Raw genomic sequence first — 19913 nt, forward strand, 5'->3', positions numbered from 1 at the left:
TCACCATCACTGTTCACCACCACGCTATGAGATAATAACAGAACGTTACGAGACAGAGTTGTTTTTGAGGTAAATTCATGCAAAACCGTTGATGCGCGTTCCCGTCGGGGGTAGTTTTTCATCAAGCAGTCTCTGAATTTACCTCGAAAACAACTCTGTCTGGTAACGTTCTGTTATTATCTCATAGCGTGGTGAATGTGCAGGTCACAACTTGTCCACCGGAGCGTTTCGGAGTTGTTGGATTGTGTATTTGATGAGTTTGATGAGGGAAACCAAGAAATCCCATGAGCCTCCGTAGCGTAGCTCTGAGCAGCTCACGGCTCTGCTCCGCCGTTCTAAAAATAGCTTGCACCGACAATTAGGTAGGTAAGGTAACGAACCTACTGCTATGACTATAGGGATTATGGCAATGGGCCAATTTGCCAAAATGTTGAACTATCCCTTTAAAAGGTGCTATATTAATAAATGTGAAGAACACAAAAGTTTCAATCACTGTGGATCTTCGTCAAGATCATCAGGATCATCCTGACGAAGATCCACAGTGATTGAAACGTTGATTGTTCCACAATAAACATTAGAGGAGCTTGATACAGTGTGCGGACTTCATTTCTATATTAATAAACATGACCTTGACCTTGTTGATGACGATGATGTTGCAGGACTTACTGCGGTTGGGGACGGCGTGGACTTGACAGCGGCTGTCCACTGCTACACTCAACATGGCTGTCTCATTATTCCCTTTGATGTTTCTGCCTTTCACAGAGTCGGGCAGGAAGGCGAGGTCCGTCACCACGATGCCGTGAGACTCCTGGACGTAGTAGAGCTTCTGCACAGAGAGAGAGAGACGGGACGGACAGGTTACAACACACACACACAGAGCAGCGTGTGTGTGTGTGTTCGGGGTCTTTACCTGCAGGGAGAAGGTGATGTAGATCGCTACTGATCCCGTCACAGTCCCAAGACCGAGGAACGTCCCAGAGTCACTGTCAACAGAGACATGTCAACATGAGTCACCGTCCTCACACTCACCTGTTTATACACACATTTATACACACATGAATCGTAATTAAAGATGGTGGAAGTCTTTTGCAGAAGCTTTTGCTCACTGTTTAGCTTTGTTTTTACACTTTAAGTTTGTCTGTTTTGTATTTTTTATTCTTTTTTACTTGTGCTCTGTAAAATTCCCCATTGTGGGACAAATAAAAGAATATCTTATCTTATCTTATGAAAACATCTGAGCGGCCTGTATGTGTGTAGTGTTAACTGATTGAGCATTAATTATGACTTATTATGAATTTAATTTGTAGATTTAGTTGTTTTTGACACAGATCAGTCAAAACATGAAAACCTGAGTTTATAAAGCTCCATGTAAAGATACAGACATATTCCTGCTACAGTTTACATTTTGTACATTGCATTGAATTAAAGTTCTGATATATACAGTGGGGAAAATAAGTAGTTGATCCCCTGCTGATTTTTGCCCTTATTTCACTTGATCAAATGTAAATTAATTCATAACTTAAGATAATATTATATATTATCAGAAAAATATATCTGTCTCTCTCTGTTAAAATAAATAAACTAAAGACTGTCCATTTCTTTGTGGGGGAGCAATCTCATATTTAGAGAGTAAACGTCTCCACCGACTAACAATAGATGTTTTACATCATTTTAGGGAGATCAGACACTTTTCCACCTCAACAGTTAGATCAATCATTTCATATGTACAATTTCAATAGATTTATCACACTGATGCATTTACACTCTATGTTGTTTCTGCAGAGCTCTGTGCACTAAGTGTTGCTGTAACCCTGTTGTTATTGTAATGTCATGGCTTAATATTATAGGGGTTGTAGAGGCTTATCTCGCCAAAATGTGATATCCCCATGTGGCCTGTAAGTGACACTGCAGACTTCACTCTGACTGCACCATCTGCAGAGTGTTGCTTGTATACATTTTAGTTTTGCTTCTGTTTTTTTATGTGATGGTCTCTTAATGTCTCAACCTCTTCTCAATTACTGCCAAATCTACATCTACTATATCTACACATTCATTTTTAGGAAACACGCTAGAATATTTCCTCATTATAATTTGCTTTTGTGGTTAGTGATTTACAGTTTTTCTCAGTCGCTTTGGTGCTGTTCTCAGATCAGAATGAAAGTTCTCATAACTATTAGTTCAACCTCCACAACATGTAGTCATTTGTCCACATCATAGTAGCAGTTTCTCCTTCCTCTGAACAAAGTGCAAATGCTTTTGGACATGTATCAGTTGCTCTCATACAATTCTCTGCTGTTTTACAACATTATCATTTGTTTATGTCATGTCAGTCAAAATGAACTATACTTTTGAACGCTGAATAGTCTTTCCCTATAAAACTAATAGTCCTCATTTCATTGCTTGAGTCATTACATACAAAATTGTTGAACTAGTTTTCAAACTAATTTTAAATGTTGGGAGAAGCTGTGAATTCAATTATTCAAACATTTAGAGTAAGGAAGAACAGGTATGTATGGTATTGGACAGTAATTCAGCACTAAACAATCTGCACTGCTGTCATTGTGTCAGGCATTACTGTAAGATACAGTGGGATGAGAACTTTTTTAATTTACATTTAGACTTACAGCTTCACTAGAGAACAGATTTACTGTATTGTAATGTATTACAGCAACCACATCTTTACAGTACGGTGCTGTACTACAGCATTTTACAAGTAGGAAGCACTTTTACAGTATTGTACACTACAGTAATAATGGTTGATGCAGTACATGTACTGTACATTACTGTACTTTTACTCTGCATCACATAGGATTACAAGACAACCTCACAGAGCTGGAAGAGACTGAGCCCATTACAAACAATGGCATAAGGTTGAAAGAGATACAATGTAAGGATGACATTACTGTATCTTTGGGAATATTGAATATTGAATATCGCTACAGTTGACAGAGTGATGTAGATGAAAATGTGACTGGAACGTCTGGATGTGCAGGAATGATTTACAGTACTCTGTAGGTTCAGTTACTATATGTACTGCAACATTGTTTACGTAAAGTTGTACCCAAAGAGTGTTTCTTATGTTTGTTGTAGATGACTGTAGTGTATTTTTCCTTTGCACAACGCTGTGAACAAATCAGAATTGCAAAGAGCATTACTGTATGCAGTAGAAATGTGAAACATACATATTCAGTATCTCCACTAAATACAGTAATGTGTAACTTTACTGTAGTTTTCACATGGCTGTACTAGTAGTGTATAGTGCTGTCTGGAGCATTTTCAGGTATCATGACTTTTTGCATTGGAAAACACTTAGAGAATAAAGTGTCCTAATGAAAACATGACAAAGCCATTTGACTATCTTGTTCATAAACGATGGTGTCAGGACTTCTCATTTTGACGACACTGACAGTTTCATTGACATGAGTACTTACTTTTGAGCGATGGACAATCCATTTTGAGCAAGTGACGCGCTTTTGCAGGTCATCCACTAGGTTTTGCAGTTTGTGATAATTGTTCTGAGAAATGCACTAACTGTTGTGCAAATGTTAAGAGTGATGTGAGAAAAGCACCAAAGCGACTGAGAAAAACTGTAATGAACTTCCATGAACCCTCAGTCACCTGACGGCCAGTGTGGAGATGACCTCGGAGCCGCAGGGGGCCGTCAGCATGGGCAGGAAGCTCTTGCCGTCCCACTTGGTGAGATAACAGGGAGGAGGTCTTCTTTCTCTTTTATGGGGGATCTGGACTGTGTAGAGCCTCAGGGCGTCTTTTTGGTCCTCGACTTTTCCAAACCTGAAACACAAACAAGAAGAACCACCTTGTAGTGACTGTGTGAAATGAAGTTTACATGGATCTGAGGAGCCACAAGAAGAAGAACAAGAAGAAGAAAGGACCTGCAGGCCATGTATCTGTACGTCTTCTCGTCCATCTGAGGCACAGTCTCGTTCCACCTCAGACCCATGGCCAGCTGGTCGCCGCTCCACACGCTGCAGGCAAAGTCCCGGCCGACAGTCACCAGGTGCTGCGTGACAACACCACATATTGATCATTAGCAGCGGATCAATACACAACATCTGTTACTACACCGAGCCGAGGGTAAAACATCCACAGCAGAGGAGGAGGAAGAGGAAGAGGGAGGAGGAGGAAGAGGAGGAGGAGGGAGTCAGTGTTTGACCTTGTTCCCTGGGCTCAGGTCCAGGTCCTCGATCTCCCCCTCATGAGCTTTGAAGTCAAACTTCTTCTTCAGAGACGGAAACTAAGGAGAAGAAACAACAACATCCAGTCAGTGCATGTGTTGTTTATCAAGGTAAACAACAACATCAGAAACACATCAGACTGGAAACAACATTTTCTTACATGAAAAAATAGAAGGCAACTGGGCTTCGATTTTAGCATCTTTATAGTTTATAGTTGGGTTGTGATAATACGATCTATCGATCTATTCTACAGTTACATCTGAAAACGATTTAATAACTTTAATAACTATCTGTCTGTCTAACTATCTAAAAACTAAGTTCTTCAGGAAAATTGACAGATTTCCTTTGACTCATTCCTTTGAATGTTACAGTCACTACTCTTCAATTTTCCAATTAAAAAAATAGATAGATAGATAGATAGATAGATAGATAGATAGATAGATAGATAGATAGATAGATAGATAGATAGATAGATAGATAGATAGATAGATAGATAGATAGATAGATAGATAGATGATCTAGTGCAGATACAGTACAGTTTGGATCTCAGTACTATAGTAGTAAATTAAATAAACAAGAAATAATAACTAACATAGTAAAATACAAAAAACTCAAATTCAAATAGTAATTGATAATCAAAAGGTTTTACTTATGGATTAATACATCATAATTATGTTATATTCAGCAGGTGAGGTAAATAAAACCTAGTGACAGAGCACAGTGAGTTTAACGGCGTTTACCTCCCAGACGCGGATGTGTCCGTCTGTGCCTCCGGTCAGCAGGAGGCTGAGGTCTGGACTGAACCGGACCACCTTCTGCAGCGGGTCCTGAGGGTTCAGGTCCGACTGCACTTCAGCCAAACTGCTGATGGAGACGTGAGCCGTGTCGTCCTTCAGGTCCGACTTGTCTCCAGAGGCCGCAGCTCCGTCCTGTCCTCCCCTGTCTCCCTTACCGGCTCGTCGCCTGGCGCTGCCCTGCTGCACGCCGCTCCCTCCTGCACACACACACACACACGACTTAACTTACGCATGCAAAGTTCACGTGTTTATATACATAAATACGGCTGTGATAACACATCTGTTGTTATAAGAGAATCCTACAGCTCTGTCATGTGCACTATGTTTTAAATAAAGTTTCAGAAAAGGATCCACTGCACTGATATTCTCTTATCTTCTGATAATCAATAACTTGACACAGATTAAGTTGTGTGTGATGTCAATGAGTGAAGGAGAAGAAGAGGAAGAACAAGTAGGATGAGTAAAAGCATAGAGCATAAGAGCAAGAGAATAATAAAGTGCTTCCTTCATCATCACTAAACTTAGATTTTAACTCCTTTCTGATTAATAATAATAAAATAATAATAATAAACTTTAGAAACAATTTAAGATACATAAACCAAGGACAAAACAGTGACATAATGACCCACCAATGGAAATAACATAAAAGGAAAAGGAAAATCCTTCAGCCCACGCCACGGTATTTAAAATCAAAAAGTTGCGATATAAAAGCCTGACAAGATAAAAACAATACAATATTTAGTTTTTAAAAGAGATTTAAAATTCATAAAAGAGATAACTACATATCATAGAGTGTGCTAGATGCTCTTGATGACAGCAGGTGGAGCAGTACTGTAACCGTCGGCCTCACCGTCTTTAGCAGCAGCTTTGCCTCCTTCTTTCTCTGCAGAGTGTTTAAACTTCATCAGACAGCAGGTCCCGTCCTGTCCCGCGGCGAGCACGCCATCGGCCACCGCCAGGTTCATGTTGGCGCGTGTGTCCGTGTCGTGAGCGTGAACGAGGGTGGCGCTGTACTGGGTGTCTCCCACCAGCTGCAGGTCCAGGAAGTGCTGAAAAAAGACACACAGATAGTCAACACACAATAATACATCAATGCTGTATCTATGGCAGCCCGTAAAGGTCAAAACACTGTAGCCCTTAGCTCACCTGTAATAACACAAGTTTTATTCCTCAGTGTGTTGCAGTCGGCCATGTATGCCCTACTTTGTAAAAGCAGATCATTCAACTTACCTGCAGATGTCACACTAGATCTTTCTGACAAATTTGTTTCACTGGTTATGTTATGTGCATGTAAGGTATGGTGGTATGAAAAAATTGATTATCCTGGAAAAATTGCATTTCAAATTGCTTAAATTTGTGTAGGTATATGTCTGTAGGTAGGTATATGTCAGTATGTATGTATGTATGCATAATTACTGAATTAGGTGTATATGTAAATTATATTCATGTTTCCATAACATAAGACATGTTTAGGTAGTTATTCATTATTTAAAGAGAGGGGTGGGAGTTTATAAGTTTTACTTCTTCTCACTCCTTTTCAAATATGTATTTCTATATCTCATGTTTAAATGTTTTGTCTTGTTCTCTTTTTTTTTAAATTTTGTTCTTCATATTCAAAATAAACATCTCAATCAATCAATTTCAATCAGTCCTAAAAGTTTAAACTACAATATGGTTGAGAGCTGGGGAGGTACTGTACCCGCTTTGTGTTGCAGTTAAAAAGAGAATCATTGGTTATTGGGGGAAACTGATAGAAGATAAGCTTGTGCATATTATATAAGGAATTCTAAATCGAAAGCAACTGGACTTGGTTATTTGACTTGGAAGACGTTTCACCTCTCATCCAAGAGGCTTCATCAGTTCATGCTCGCATCTGACCAGGCTGGGACTGGTCCAACTATTCCCTTTTGTGCTCCAAGTGCCAACGACAGTCGTTTGAGTGACTGTCTTTGGTGGAAAGTTGGTTTTGACTTCGTTAGTGCCCTATTGTGTTATAACAACAGTCGTTGGAGTAACGTGCCACTTGTGAACAGTTGTTGATAGAAGGTAAATAAAGTAAACTGGATAGATGAATGTACAACTGTCTGCTTAACCTGTCTAATTCAGGTGTATTTGTCTCTCCATGGATCGTGCAGGTTAAGCGGATATTGGATGTCGTATCTTTGGCTCTCTCTCTCAAAAATATAGTAACACTGACTGGTTGAGGCTGAACAGAGATTGAAAGACCAGTTCCCTATAACTACAAGCCAATAAACTATAAGATATTTATAAGTTAGGTGCCTTTTTGAAGAGCGTCCTTCCTTTGTTTAAGTGATATTTTTGTTTTTTCTGATTATCAGAGTTGGAAAACATGTACAGGTAGAGCCTTGCAACTTGCTATATTGATTATTGATGTTATTTATTGTTTGTGCTCCATACCATGTATGTCGTTAAGTGAAGTGAAGTACTCACCACAGCATTCTTGATGCCCGTCTTGGAGGCTCCTCCTCCCCCTGCTGTGATCACCAGCCCCGTTTTACTGTCCACTTTAATGGAGTACAAAGGAAAGGGGGCCCTGTACAGATCTGGGACCCTCCTCTTCCCCATTGTCGCTGTGCAGGTCACAAACACTTCTTCATAAAGCTGCCGTCTTTAACTCCACCTGCAGGGAAAACAGAGTCAGTTTAACAGGGACATCTTCTTCTGTCCAGGTGTAAAAAACAAACACGGAGACATAGGCTACCAAGGGCACAGACAAATAAGTATAAAGTTTCCTTTGTTCCACATTGTGCAATCAATGCGACTTGCACAATCCTTAAATGCACTGGTCTTGTGGCACAACGTTTCCTTCTTTTTTTAATTCACATGTTGGTTTCACTTCTTCACTTCACTTCTTTCATACTCTTTTGATACTTCTATTTTTACTCCATTTGGGATTGTTCTTATCAAGTTGGTTGTGCTGTACACTGCTACGTTGATCTATGTCAAATTTCCCCAGGATGGACAATAAAGCTCTGAACTGAACTGTACTGAACACATCATGTGCATTCAAAGCACTGATACCAAATATTACAAATCCGCAGGGCTTCATTCATTACACCAATAATGAATGACATCCATATCCAGTGCTAAGTCGTTATTCATTCAGGTGCAGTAAACTATAAACATGATGTGGGAACATTTGACAGGAATCGATGATGCAGAGTTTGATTGATATCAATTAGTCAGCCCTGTTTTATAACTCTGTTCTGTCTTTATTAAACTTATCACATCTTAGCATTGATAATATCCCCGTGGCAAAGTCACGTACACATAAAAAATGACCCTGAAGCTTATTAACCAGCGCTAATTTAACTTAGCGTTTAGTGCTGCAGTCAGTCCGACCAATCGATAACAGAATCAGCAAACAAACAGTTTCATTCTTCTCAGATAGATTATATAAAAGATACGATCAATACATAACATAACACGATGAATGCACTTTAAAGAGCTGCATATATACTTAACGCAGGTTTTAAAATACTACAATAGCACAGCAGCTGTCACAGTAATAATGAGCCATATAATATTGATCTAGCTGCAGGTCCCTGGTACTGTAAATTAGGCCTGGACGTTTCCGGTGTAAGCTCCGGTTCACTTCTACTGAGGTGACCGGTTTGGCAGCTGATGTGTCCGGTTATAATAAGCTCCTCTCCACCTCCACCTCCATCATCACCTGTGTGTGCAGTCAGTAACCTGCCCTACAGTACTGTACAAGACAGAGCCTGACTGAGGAGCTGCTGCTGCGGTTTCCACTGTGTTTACCGGGGCAGACTGTGGGACTAACGGCCGGACACTGTGTCCTAATGTCCCTAGGGACAGTTTTCTGTTATTAGCTGAAGCTGTGAGGGGAAACACCGGTGTTAAATAGCTGTTATGCCCCTGATTTTTATCCAGTTCCAACACTAACAACTCCCACTGCACTGCACTGCCAGCCTGTTAGCATGTTAGCCTGCTAGCTCCAGCCGGTTGCTATCTTCTGACGTCTCCTCACCTGTGCAGCCGCTTAGTTACCGGCGTCGTGTCGTCGTCGTCAGGCAGCTCGGTGCTGTGCGGACTCGGCTGACTGACTGTTGAGCCGCTGAGCTGTCAGTTGTCAGTGACGGAGGAGGCTCACGGTGAAGAGAGAGAGAGAGAGAGGGGGAGAAAGCTAAAAAAAGGCTCTCGGCTAAAAACCAAACTCAGCCGACCGACAGCCACTTCCCTACCTACACGTCAGCAGCGTACGTGTGCGTTCGGTTCCATGCGTCATGACGTCACCGCCAAGACGTCGTGTGTAGTTTGTTGTTGTGTTTTTTTTTACTGTAAACCACGTGATAAAATAGTTATTCTGGGGGAAATATACTTGAAAATTTGTTCTCGATTATATTTATTTATTTATTTCATACTGTTGTCTTGGGTGCCTGTCTCTTGCAGTGTAATTGTTATATGATTGGTATGGTAAGATTGATTATTATTATTAGATAGATAGATAGATAGATAGATAGATAGATAGATAGATAGATAGATAGATAGATAGATAGATAGATAGATAGATAGATAGATAGATAGATAGATAGATAGATAGATAGATAGTCCAGTAGCTCACACAACAATGACACAAAAAAAGATGAACACAAAAAACATTTTAACAAGTGTTATATAAAACAATTGCAGCAGGAACAAATGACCTCTTAAATCTATCTAGTATTAAGTAGTAGTAGTAGTAGTAGTAGGTAGTCGTAGTATTCATTAGAATTTATATTGCTGTTGTTCTTTCCTCTAAAGAAATATTAACTTTACCTCTGACCATGTTTCACTAAACATAACATGCACATGAACTCACATGAACTTTCTACAAATGAGAGGCTATCCAGTTGATCTTTTTTTTTAAAACCATAACATAGGCCTAGATCAACTATAATTGCAATGACAAATGACCTATCCTCACTATAAGCACAATTAATACTTCATTATTTCTCTACAACAACATCAATTTATGGAGTTACCGGACTATTGTTAAAACAACAACAAAAATGAATGCATGTAAAATATGTATGTAAAAAAGGAGAACAAATTAGTAGGCCTACATTAGATGCAGATTTGCACTTGCACAGTGTGATATGCCTACTCATGCATGTGGCTGTACACACTTGTCACCAGTTCAAGTCTTTCCACATTTGAGTTTGCTTTGACTTTTGTTTAACTTTGTTCAGAGAAAGACAAACACAAAGATAAAGAAAACACAATGTGCCACTAAAAGTTACGACTGCAGCTGGATGTGCAGGAATCAACTGCTCAGCCAGGACAGAAAAGCCCTGATGGACAGTTTGGAAAAGCAAAAGCATTTTTCATTATCAATTTATTTGTCTTTATATCTAAACATTTATCTTCCTATTCTTTTTGGCACACCCAAACTCCATACACACTGTGTATTTCTGATCTCTGTCACACATATCCATAAATAGCTCCTCTAACTTACAGAATTGATATTAAATGTATCTCTTTATGGTTTCAAAGCACTTAGTGCCCTTGTCCCCTGTTATATTTATGGTCCTCCGTGATCCCTGAGAACCTCCACAGCTGCGTTTTTAACTGTTCCCATGACCGCAGCACAAACCTTTGGGGATTTTACTTTTAGCCCCAAATACATGGAAGAGTCAGCCTTTAAATCTCAGACCTGCTTTAGACCATAGAGTCTTTTATACAGTACTAATGTTTGAAAAAGCGCATAAACCTTCCTGTTGCACATGTGTGATTTTAAATCTCAGTTCTGTTTAGTTTAGTTTCTGAACTGCATTGTGTGCTGTAAAATCATTCATTTATCAGGAACTATGCTGGCATTTCCCTCCTCCATCACAGAGTCTGTCTGATCTGTCAGCTGTCAGACGATGCCGCGAACTTTAATCCAACAATAATCATCTCCTGGCTCCTCATGCCGAAGCGCACAGTTTATTAATTATTGTGCCGGCTGTTCTCTGTGGTAATCCAGCTCCCACTGTAACGTCGTTTGGGGAATCCAGAGGTAAATTAATTAGTGGCAGTGCATCCACGCGGCCTGGTGGGTCTCTGTGGACTTCAGCACCGTCTGAAACAAAAGGAGAATTCAGTGTGGACTCAGACTAAAGGTGACATGCTCCTGCTTCAGTGTGACCTTGACGGCTGGTTTATAGGACACCGAAGCTGGAGATGATGATGATGTGGATGAAATGTTTCTGGTCGATGGCCAACAGTCTGCATAACCTCCAGTGGAACAAGTGGAACAATCAATACAGGCCTGCTGGCGCTGTGGTGTCACTGAGAGGAGCTGGTGGTGGTGGCGGCGTGTCGGCTGGTTCCACGTGCACACACACACACATGGACGAACTGTCAGTGCTGCCGCAGCCACATCAGATTCACCACAACGTTTACAGCCATCAAAGTATCTGCACAGAGATATGATGAGCAACATATTGACATCCATGCATCCAGTGGTTTTCTGTTGTTGTTGTTGTTGTTGCTGTTTCCCTCTAAAACCCATTGGCATCGTCTTTCATCAGTGTTTATGTCTCCATCTCAGCAGCAAATATCAAAAACACTGAAGACTGGAGCTGAACAATTCATCAAAACATGAGCTTTATTCATTTTGATAAACTAAAACAGATAATGAATGAGCAGAGACTCCAGAATGGAAAAGGAAACATAACTGTAAAATGTAAGGTCCTCATCCATGGGCCTATGCACTATACCTTTACCTTACCCATTAGCCTACCACATCACACTCCACTTCATAATACCTACTCATAATGTCATATAACTGAAATGTTCTGATACTGATTAAGGCAAATACATTTAACATCCATTCATTATAAGAAAGCTCTTCCTCTGTAACACACGGTGGCCCTGAGAGGGATTTAAACCCCAGCATCCCACTCCAGAGTCAGTGTTATTACCCACTGAGCTCCCCGGCTGCATGTGTTGATTAGGGACTCCTCTGACTCTCCACACACTGGCTCTCTCTCACACACACACACACACACACACACACACAGGTTGACAGCTCCTACAAGTCAGTGTTCAGAGAGAGAGAGAGGGGAAGCTGCACATGAGTCTGTTGGATTGGCTCTTGGTCTGTTCAAAATGTGAATCCTGATGTTCTGATCGTAGGTTTGATTCCCATGTTGGCAGAGCTAACTGAGGATCAAAGCACCAGTAGTGTAATTGAAACCTGGGCTCTGTGTGTTTATTTAATTAGAACTAATTATAATCTATCAACATTATAGACAATGTTTTTTGTGTGTTTCTTTGGTCAGTGGTCTACAGGTGTGAGTGACTAAACCCCCCCCCCACGCCCCTCCAGGTTCAGACTGAGCATCTGGTTGTGATCCTCAACCTCTGGTGGGGAGGAGGGAGGAGGTGGTGGTGGTGGTGGTGGTGGTGGTGGAGATTTGAGGAGGCGGGGAAACTGTGGACACGGAGAGGCGGCAAAATCAAGTCAGACAGAAAGCAATGGAATAAAAGCGGAAGCGCTTCAACTTGTACCTTCAAAATAAAATACAAAGCGATAGCCAGTGCTTAAAATTCTCACTGGTGTTTGAGACCTTGGACTTTTCGAAGAGGCTTTTATGAAGCTATTGTGTTTGTTTTATTGTATTTATATGTATATTTTTTTTCATTTTATGTTATGTTATGTTATGTTATGTTATGTTATGTTATGTTGTGTTGTGTTGTGTTGTGTTGTGTTGTGTTGTGTTGTGTTGTGTCATGTTATGTTGTATTGTGTTGTGTTAGGCTATGTTATGTTATGTTATGTTATAGGCTATTATGTTATGTTTTGTTGTCTTTTGTTATGTTATGTTATGTCTTGTTATGTTATGTTATAGGCTATTATGTTATGTTATGTTGTCATTTGTTATGTTATGTTATGTTATGTTATGTGAGACTCTTACCCAGAGGGGGGAAGGGTGCAAATATTAATATAAATAATGATAATGATAATAAACTTTATTTTTATAGCATTTCTCATAATACAGTAGTATAGTGCTGTATGCTGTCCCTGATTAAAATGTGGGACAGCATAAAAACATCTTGAATCAGCTTTAAATAAAAAAAAGTTTGCCATGCTAAAACAGTAATAGAGTTAAAACAATTATGAAACACTAATAAGACACTAAAAGAGTAATACAACACAATTCAGACAGAGGCTAAGAAGAAGAGTGTTAAAGGTGTACAGAAAAGAAAATTGAATTTGAGCCCACTCTGGGTCATAAAATTAGTGTAATAACTCATCTATCAGACGATGTAGGCCAAACTTTGTGCAAAATTCTATTTTTGAGTAAATCCGTGATGAAAGTGTGTATTTTAGTTTTTTTTTTCGTATTGGATAATGCAGGCGCACGGATTATACATCAGCCTGTACACGATTCACTAGCCACTGATATTGGATCCGTAATCCGTCATTCAAACGTCTGAGACACGCACACACACACGGAGCTCGGGCTCGCCCCAAACTTTGAATATCCCGCCCGCTCGATAACGACCAATCAAATTCATTTTCCTTACTCGGGTAAACTCGTGTTGCAGCTCGTGACAACTCGGCGCGACAAACGGGACAAACGGCCATTTCTGTACACCTTTAAAGAAGAGATTTTCTAAAGTGGTCAAAAGACGAGCTTTTATTTTGAAGGTGAGCGGAAGTGTGTCGGTGAGTGTGCGTGCAGCTTCACATTGATTGTTCCGAGTCTTCTGCGGAAAACACCCAGGACCAACACACAGAGGCAGGAGGAGTGGGGGGTCTGACTGTGGATCCGTCGGCTCGGTTCCTCTCTCTCTCTCTTTCTCTCTCTTTCTCTCTCTGAGCCATCATCATCTTCATCATCATCTTCATCTTCATCATCACTTCCTCCGGGCTGAGGCTGCTGCACGCGCGGCCCGGTGACTGCACGCGCTGTTATAGCCTACCGTGGGATCAACGCTTTATACCGGGCGGAGGAGAAGAAGGAAGAGAAGGAGGAGGAGAAGGAGGAGGAGAAGAAGGAGAGGGGAGAAATCTGGCTGTGTCAGTGGGTGAGTGAGTGTCCGCATCAGTCTGGATCATCTTCATGGTTTCCTCCACAGCAGCTGGAGGAGGAGGAGGAGGGACAAAATGTCAGCGTCCGGCGGAGCAGCAGCAGCAGCAGCTGGATGGAAACAGACCTCAGACAGACACATTTAAGGCTACATACAGTATGAACAGACTGCACAGCTGCTGAGCTGAGGCAGGGTAGGCTATACACAGGTCCGATTCCCTGCGCCTCTGCTGCTGCTGCTGCTGCTGCTGCTGCTGTGTCTTCTTGACGGAGCGCAACATGTAGCAGCTGCAGCCAGAGGAGGAGAGGAGAGGAGAGGAGAGGAGAGGAGAGGAGAGGCCCTGGGCTCAGAGCCGACGCTCCGCAGACAAATCAGCCACTTTACCGGCGGTGTCATCGGCTCTGACTCAAACCTCAGAGACAGAGACAGAGAGAGATCCCTGAGGTTTGTAGCTACCAGAGGCCGGAGGTAGATTTTCTTTTCCAGTAGCCTATATTCTGTGTTACAGTAATATGAAAAAAAAACCCACCAGGTGAAGCTAGATAATGATAATCGCCCTGAATTAGTTTTATTATCAGCGGATGTTTTGATGGAGGTGAGTGAGAGATGAGTGGTGTGTGGTGTTTGAGGCCTGGGATGGATGAACAGCTGGATGTGGTCTGATGATGATCCAGCTGCAGGACTCAGAGACTGTAGCCTACCTGACCACCGGATTCAGGTGTGTGTGTTTATGTGCAGGGCTTGTGTATAGGGGATAATTCTTGGAGCCCACACAAAAACCCAGTAGTCTAATCTTTGTATGAATGAATTATTCTGCATATGACGCTGACTAATACCAGAGACGTTCTAATATTGCCTAGAAGGACTTTGCTAATACTCATATGTAACGCTGCATTAGCATCAAAACAAAGTAAATTAAAAATGATAATACATAGGCTACGTAGTCTAAGAAAGAAGGGGAAAAGTCAGGGGGCAGGGGCCCACTTTTGTATTCTTTCAGTGGGCCCCAGAATTCCTAGCAACGGCCCTGTTTATGTGTGTTTTCTATGTGATACTCAGGTATACCCACTGAAAATGCATTAATATTTCAGTATACCCCCCTATATACAACAAAATAGTCAATGTGATACAGCGTACCCACCTAAAATGCGGTATGTAGCTACCCACTACACCAAATCAGACTGCAACACTGGTTTATGCACTGCAAAAACTCAAAATCTTTCCAAGAATATTTGTCTTATTTCTTGTCAAAATGTCTAATTTCTAGTCAAAAGTTATCTCTTTCCTCTCTCTGCCTAAAAATTTACTTGTTTTTTAGATCATTTTCACTTGTTTAAAACTAATTTTCACTTGAAGTAGAAAAATCTGCCAGTGAAAGCAAGTTGTTTGTGCTTGTAATAAGAAAGAAAAACTTGCTTCACTATCAGATTTTTCTACTTATTTCAAGTGAAAATATGCTTGAAATATGTAAAAAGTGTCTAAAAACAAGCTACTTTTTATGTGATGAGTCTTATTTTAGGTATAATTAGATTTGTTTTGACTAGAAATGAGACATTTTGACTAGAAATAGGACAAATATTCTTGGTAAGATATTGAGTTTTTGCAGTGTAGTGTGTGTTCATATGTGTGGTGTGAGATCCAGCCATGGCGACTGTCCTTGTCTTTCTCTTCCTCTTCCTCATTTTACATGTCTTCCTCAGGCCATGTGAGGCGGTGACCATGGGAGTCGTCCAACATCCAGCAACCAGCCGCCACCACCGCCGCCGCCCGACCGGGAACACAGGAACAACAAGTCACAGTCACCGAGCTGCTGCAGACCCGGTGTGGATGAAGACATGGCGGTTCACGGGTGTGGCTCTACGGTGCACGGGAGGAGAGGAGGAGCCGACGCAGCGATAGAAACAGCAGCACGTTGTTGTTGTGACGCCTTCTGACAACACAAACACACAGAAGTAGAAGTAGAAGTAGAAGTAGGCGTGCTCGATTTTTGTGACAGCAGCGGTGGACGCAGCGATGTAAAGTAAAGAGAGGACGTCTGGTCTCGTCTCGTCTCTACATCTAACACTTGTGGTTCATGCCGCCGCCTCAGACGGATTGAGGCTCTGAGGTCGGCGCCGGCGGTTCGAGAGCAGCAGGTGATGTGATGCACACCTGAGAGAGCCGTGGTCTGACACCTGCAGCACACACACACACACACTAGGGCTGTTCGATTAATCGATTTAAAATCGTAATCGCAATTATTTGGAATTGTAAAAATCGATTTTTTTTTAAATCGTGAAAATCGATTTTTTTATTCTAACTAGGGTAATTACGGTAGGCTAAGCCCCCGTTCATGAATCTGGGCTGCCCTGAATTACCGTAATGACTGCTGCCTCCTTCCTCCCATCACCACTGCTCTCCCCGCACACTGTAAACAAGCAGCATGTCGGCATTTTGCTAAGACCAGTGATGAGGATTTTGTTGCCAAAAAGACCAACGGCCCTTTTCCACTACACAGTTACAGCTCTCACGGTCCTTTAGGTCCATTTTAAAAAGACACAAGAAACAGCACACAAAATAGTTTGTGTCATTTAACAAAAAAATCGTAATCGGAAATCGATTTTTCAGAGAAGAAAATCGAGATCTTATTATTATTTTTGGGCAAAATCGAACAGCCCTAACACACACACACAGCTTTAACAGTTCATGAACAACCGGAGCGCCACCATGCCGAGGAACCGAGCCTTCTCCGAGCCCGAGTACTCGGCGGAGTACTCTGCCGACTGCTCGGTGACGCTGCCCTCGGACCCCGGGCAGGCGGTGGGCCGGACGCACGAGGTGACGGTGCGGAGCTCGGGCTGCTGCCTCTGCCTGCCGAGGTTCATGCGCCTCACCTTCGCCCCCGAGTCTCTGGAGAACCTGTACCAGACCTACTTCCGACGGCAGAGGCACGAGACGCTGCTGGTGCTGGTGGTGTTCGCCGCGCTCTTCGACAGCTACATCATCATCATGTGCGCCGTCGTGTACACCGGCGACAAGCTGGCGTCCGTGCTGGTGGCCTCGGTGGGACTGGCCGCGGACGTCGTGCTCTACCTGCTGTGCCGCTTCGGGCTGCTGCCGGACCGCATCTCCAGACGGGTGGTGCCCTACGCGCTGTGGGTGCTGATAGCGGCGCAGATATTCTGCTACCTGGGGCTGAACTACGCCCGTTTCCACCAGGCCAGCGACACGGTGGGCTGGCAGGCCTTCTTCAGCTTCTCCTTCTTCCTCACGCTGCCCCTGAGGCTCACGCCCATCGTGCTCATCACCACCGTGTCCTGCGGCGTCCACACGCTGGTGCTGGGCGTCACCATCGCCCAGCAGCAGCAGGAGGAGATCCAGGGGGCCGCGCTGGGCAGACAGGTAAGGAAAGAGGGTCCGGGGGAGGAGAGGGTATAGTATGGTGCCTCATTCACTTTGCTTTTTTGTAGCTTTTGACCATCTCATCAGCAATCTGACCAAACTTTATCCACAGTTTATTTCTTCACCCTCGAAACTTAAAGCAGAAGTAAGCGATCCGGTCGTTTTGGCTAACTTCCTGTCAGCCGATGGAGTTAGCAGTCCCCGCCCTCGTCCCTACGTCACCACATTCATGCGCATCCCTTGGCTGCACACACAGAGAGGACCGCCCCTTTATGCCGTTCTCTCTCCTCATTGGATAAAGGTTGTAGGATACAAGGAAAGTTTTCTCCTCGGCTTACAGCAGAGCAGAGTGACTGACAGACCCGTGTTTCGGACCAAACACTCTATATTAAGTGATTGCTGTCGGAAGATATAACTATTTAAGACTTATATTAACACAAACATTCCGCTTACTTCTGCTTTAAGCTCAGGGGAGTTAAACTCATTTTAGTTCAGGGGCCACATACAGTGCAATTTGATCTCAAGTGGTCCGGACCAGTAAAATAATAGCATAATAACCTATAAATAACAAGAACTCTAAATATTCCCCTTATTTTAGTGCAAATGAACCCTCTGTTTTACAAAACATGCTATGATTAAACTGGAATTTGTTGAGAAAAACACTGGCAATTTCAATAATATTATGCCTCTTCTGGCTTCTACAGTATGTGATTTTAACACCGGGCCGGTTTTGACCCACGGGCCGTATGTTTGACATCCCTGCTTTAGCTGAAGAAAAAAAAAAGAATCTGAATATGTTTAATAGCAAAAAAAAACAAATGTCACATCTGATCTATCACAAGCAGCTCTACAGTTTTTAATGATAAGACACTGGAGGTGGACAGATAGTGGATATATAATGGCAGATATAATAGAATAAGCAAACTTTTTTATTGTTTGTCGTAACAGAAAATTTTCTTTGACATGGGTCCGTGTACGAAGTATAATAAAACAATATCAATAATAAACATTCAGACTAAAAGACACAAGTTTAATGTATGCAAAGTGGCACAGTGCATCAGAGTTCTTTACGTTGTTTGTTGGAGATGAGTGAGTTCTTGCAGGTCTTCTTCTTGGCTACTGGGATTTTGTAGCAGTAGGAGCTTGAAGGATTTGTGCAGGGGGGGGATGATAAACAATAGTTTGGAGCAGGGAAAAGCCGACAGCTGATTAATCGACTGATTCCCCGCCTAAAAAAAAGCAGATTAGACAGTCGGCAGTTGGTACGTATGTGAGTGATGCAACATATTTTAATCACAATAACCCTTTTTTTGTCCCTCACCGTCTCCTGTAGAAAAGATTGTCTGCAGAAAACTCCACTTTCATGATATAAGAGGCGGTTTATTTTGTATTTAATTTATCAGGCATCAGCAGTAGGCTAATGTTTAAATATGAATCATCTCAGGGACACAGTGGAGTTTCCCTGATCTGAATAAGATGATGTGGATCGACTGTGTGACCGGTGGAGGGTGAACAGACATCAAACACGATCAGAGCCGATACTTCAAGTTGATAAAACGTCCGATCGCAGCCAATTAATCAAACTATAGAAGATAATGATCATAATCAAGAATGATCAGACTCAGTAATCAACAGCATCACCCAGCTCTGGGCAAAGAAACACAAAACTGATGAAGCTGTAGTTTCTATGAACAGATACAGTGTGTTCAGTCTTTTACCTGCCTGTACTAACACTGTGTGTGTGTACTTAAGCAAATGAACCATTTTCAGCTGAATGGACCAAACACACACACACACACACTCACAGCTGAAGGTGTTGTACGAGCGCTGAGCTGTTCAAACTGTGTCTGTAGCTCTGAAGTGGAACGAAGCAACAGGAAGCAGATCCACCAATGTTTAACGATCGTTATCCAAACAGGAATGGTTGTTCCCCCATGCAGGTCTGTGATGTATGAACATCCTGAATCTGTGTTTATGAATCTGTCACTGATCAATGTGACTCATTATTTCACTCTCATATGATATAAAAACACAAGAGAGGTGTTAAAGGGATAGTTCAACATTTTGGCAAATCCTCCTCTCACCATAACCCCTATAGTCATAGCAGTAGGTTCATCGGTGCATGTTGTTTTGAGATCGGCAGGGCAGAGACGTGAGCTGCTCAGTGAACACAATGGAGGTGAACGGTACAGGTCCTCTGTCCCTCATCAAACTCATCAAATACACAATCCAACAACTACAAAACGCTCTGGTGGACAAGTTGTCCACCCGGAACTATATTTCAGACACGGCTGCTGCTGGGCGGAGTGATTTCAAAAGTGCAAGTATTTGCTTCATGTGTCGTAATGTTACATAATTATGTTATTATCTCATAGCGTGGTGAATGTGCAGGTCACAACTTGTCCACCAGAGCGTTTTGGAGTTGTTGGATTGTGTATTTGATGAGTTTGATGAGGGACAGGGGACCTGTACCATTCACCTCCATTGTGTTCAC

At 42.1% G+C, this 19913-nt stretch overlaps 2 protein-coding genes across 3 annotated transcripts in view; one reads left to right on the forward strand and one right to left on the reverse strand.

Moving 5' to 3' along the window:
• The window catches only part of preb (prolactin regulatory element binding), a 10240-nt gene extending 1009 nt beyond the window's left edge, over positions 1 to 9231 (reverse strand). Inside the window, exons 1-9 of the mRNA XM_085802975.1 lie at positions 9006 to 9231; positions 7445 to 7634; positions 5844 to 6042; positions 4937 to 5190; positions 4175 to 4255; positions 3894 to 4021; positions 3619 to 3792; positions 911 to 983; positions 667 to 826 (exon numbers count right to left, since the gene is read on the reverse strand). Of these exons, the coding sequence (XP_085659101.1) occupies positions 667 to 826; positions 911 to 983; positions 3619 to 3792; positions 3894 to 4021; positions 4175 to 4255; positions 4937 to 5190; positions 5844 to 6042; positions 7445 to 7579 (1204 nt within the window). The 5' untranslated portion in view covers positions 7580 to 7634; positions 9006 to 9231. The remainder of the gene's footprint in view (positions 1 to 666; positions 827 to 910; positions 984 to 3618; positions 3793 to 3893; positions 4022 to 4174; positions 4256 to 4936; positions 5191 to 5843; positions 6043 to 7444; positions 7635 to 9005) is intronic.
• Positions 9232 to 16744: 7513 nt separating this feature from the next.
• adcy3a (adenylate cyclase 3a) overlaps positions 16745 to 19913 on the forward strand; it is a 29197-nt gene continuing 26028 nt past the window's right edge. For both annotated transcript variants that reach the window (XM_085802977.1, XM_085802976.1), the window contains exon 1: positions 16745 to 17419. In XM_085802977.1, the coding sequence (XP_085659103.1) occupies positions 16745 to 17419 (675 nt within the window). The remainder of the gene's footprint in view (positions 17420 to 19913) is intronic.

Source organism: Trachurus japonicus, chromosome 16, assembly GCF_045865225.1.
Source record: "Trachurus japonicus isolate A0001 chromosome 16, Traja_1.0".
Taxonomy (NCBI): domain Eukaryota; kingdom Metazoa; phylum Chordata; class Actinopteri; order Carangiformes; family Carangidae; genus Trachurus; species Trachurus japonicus.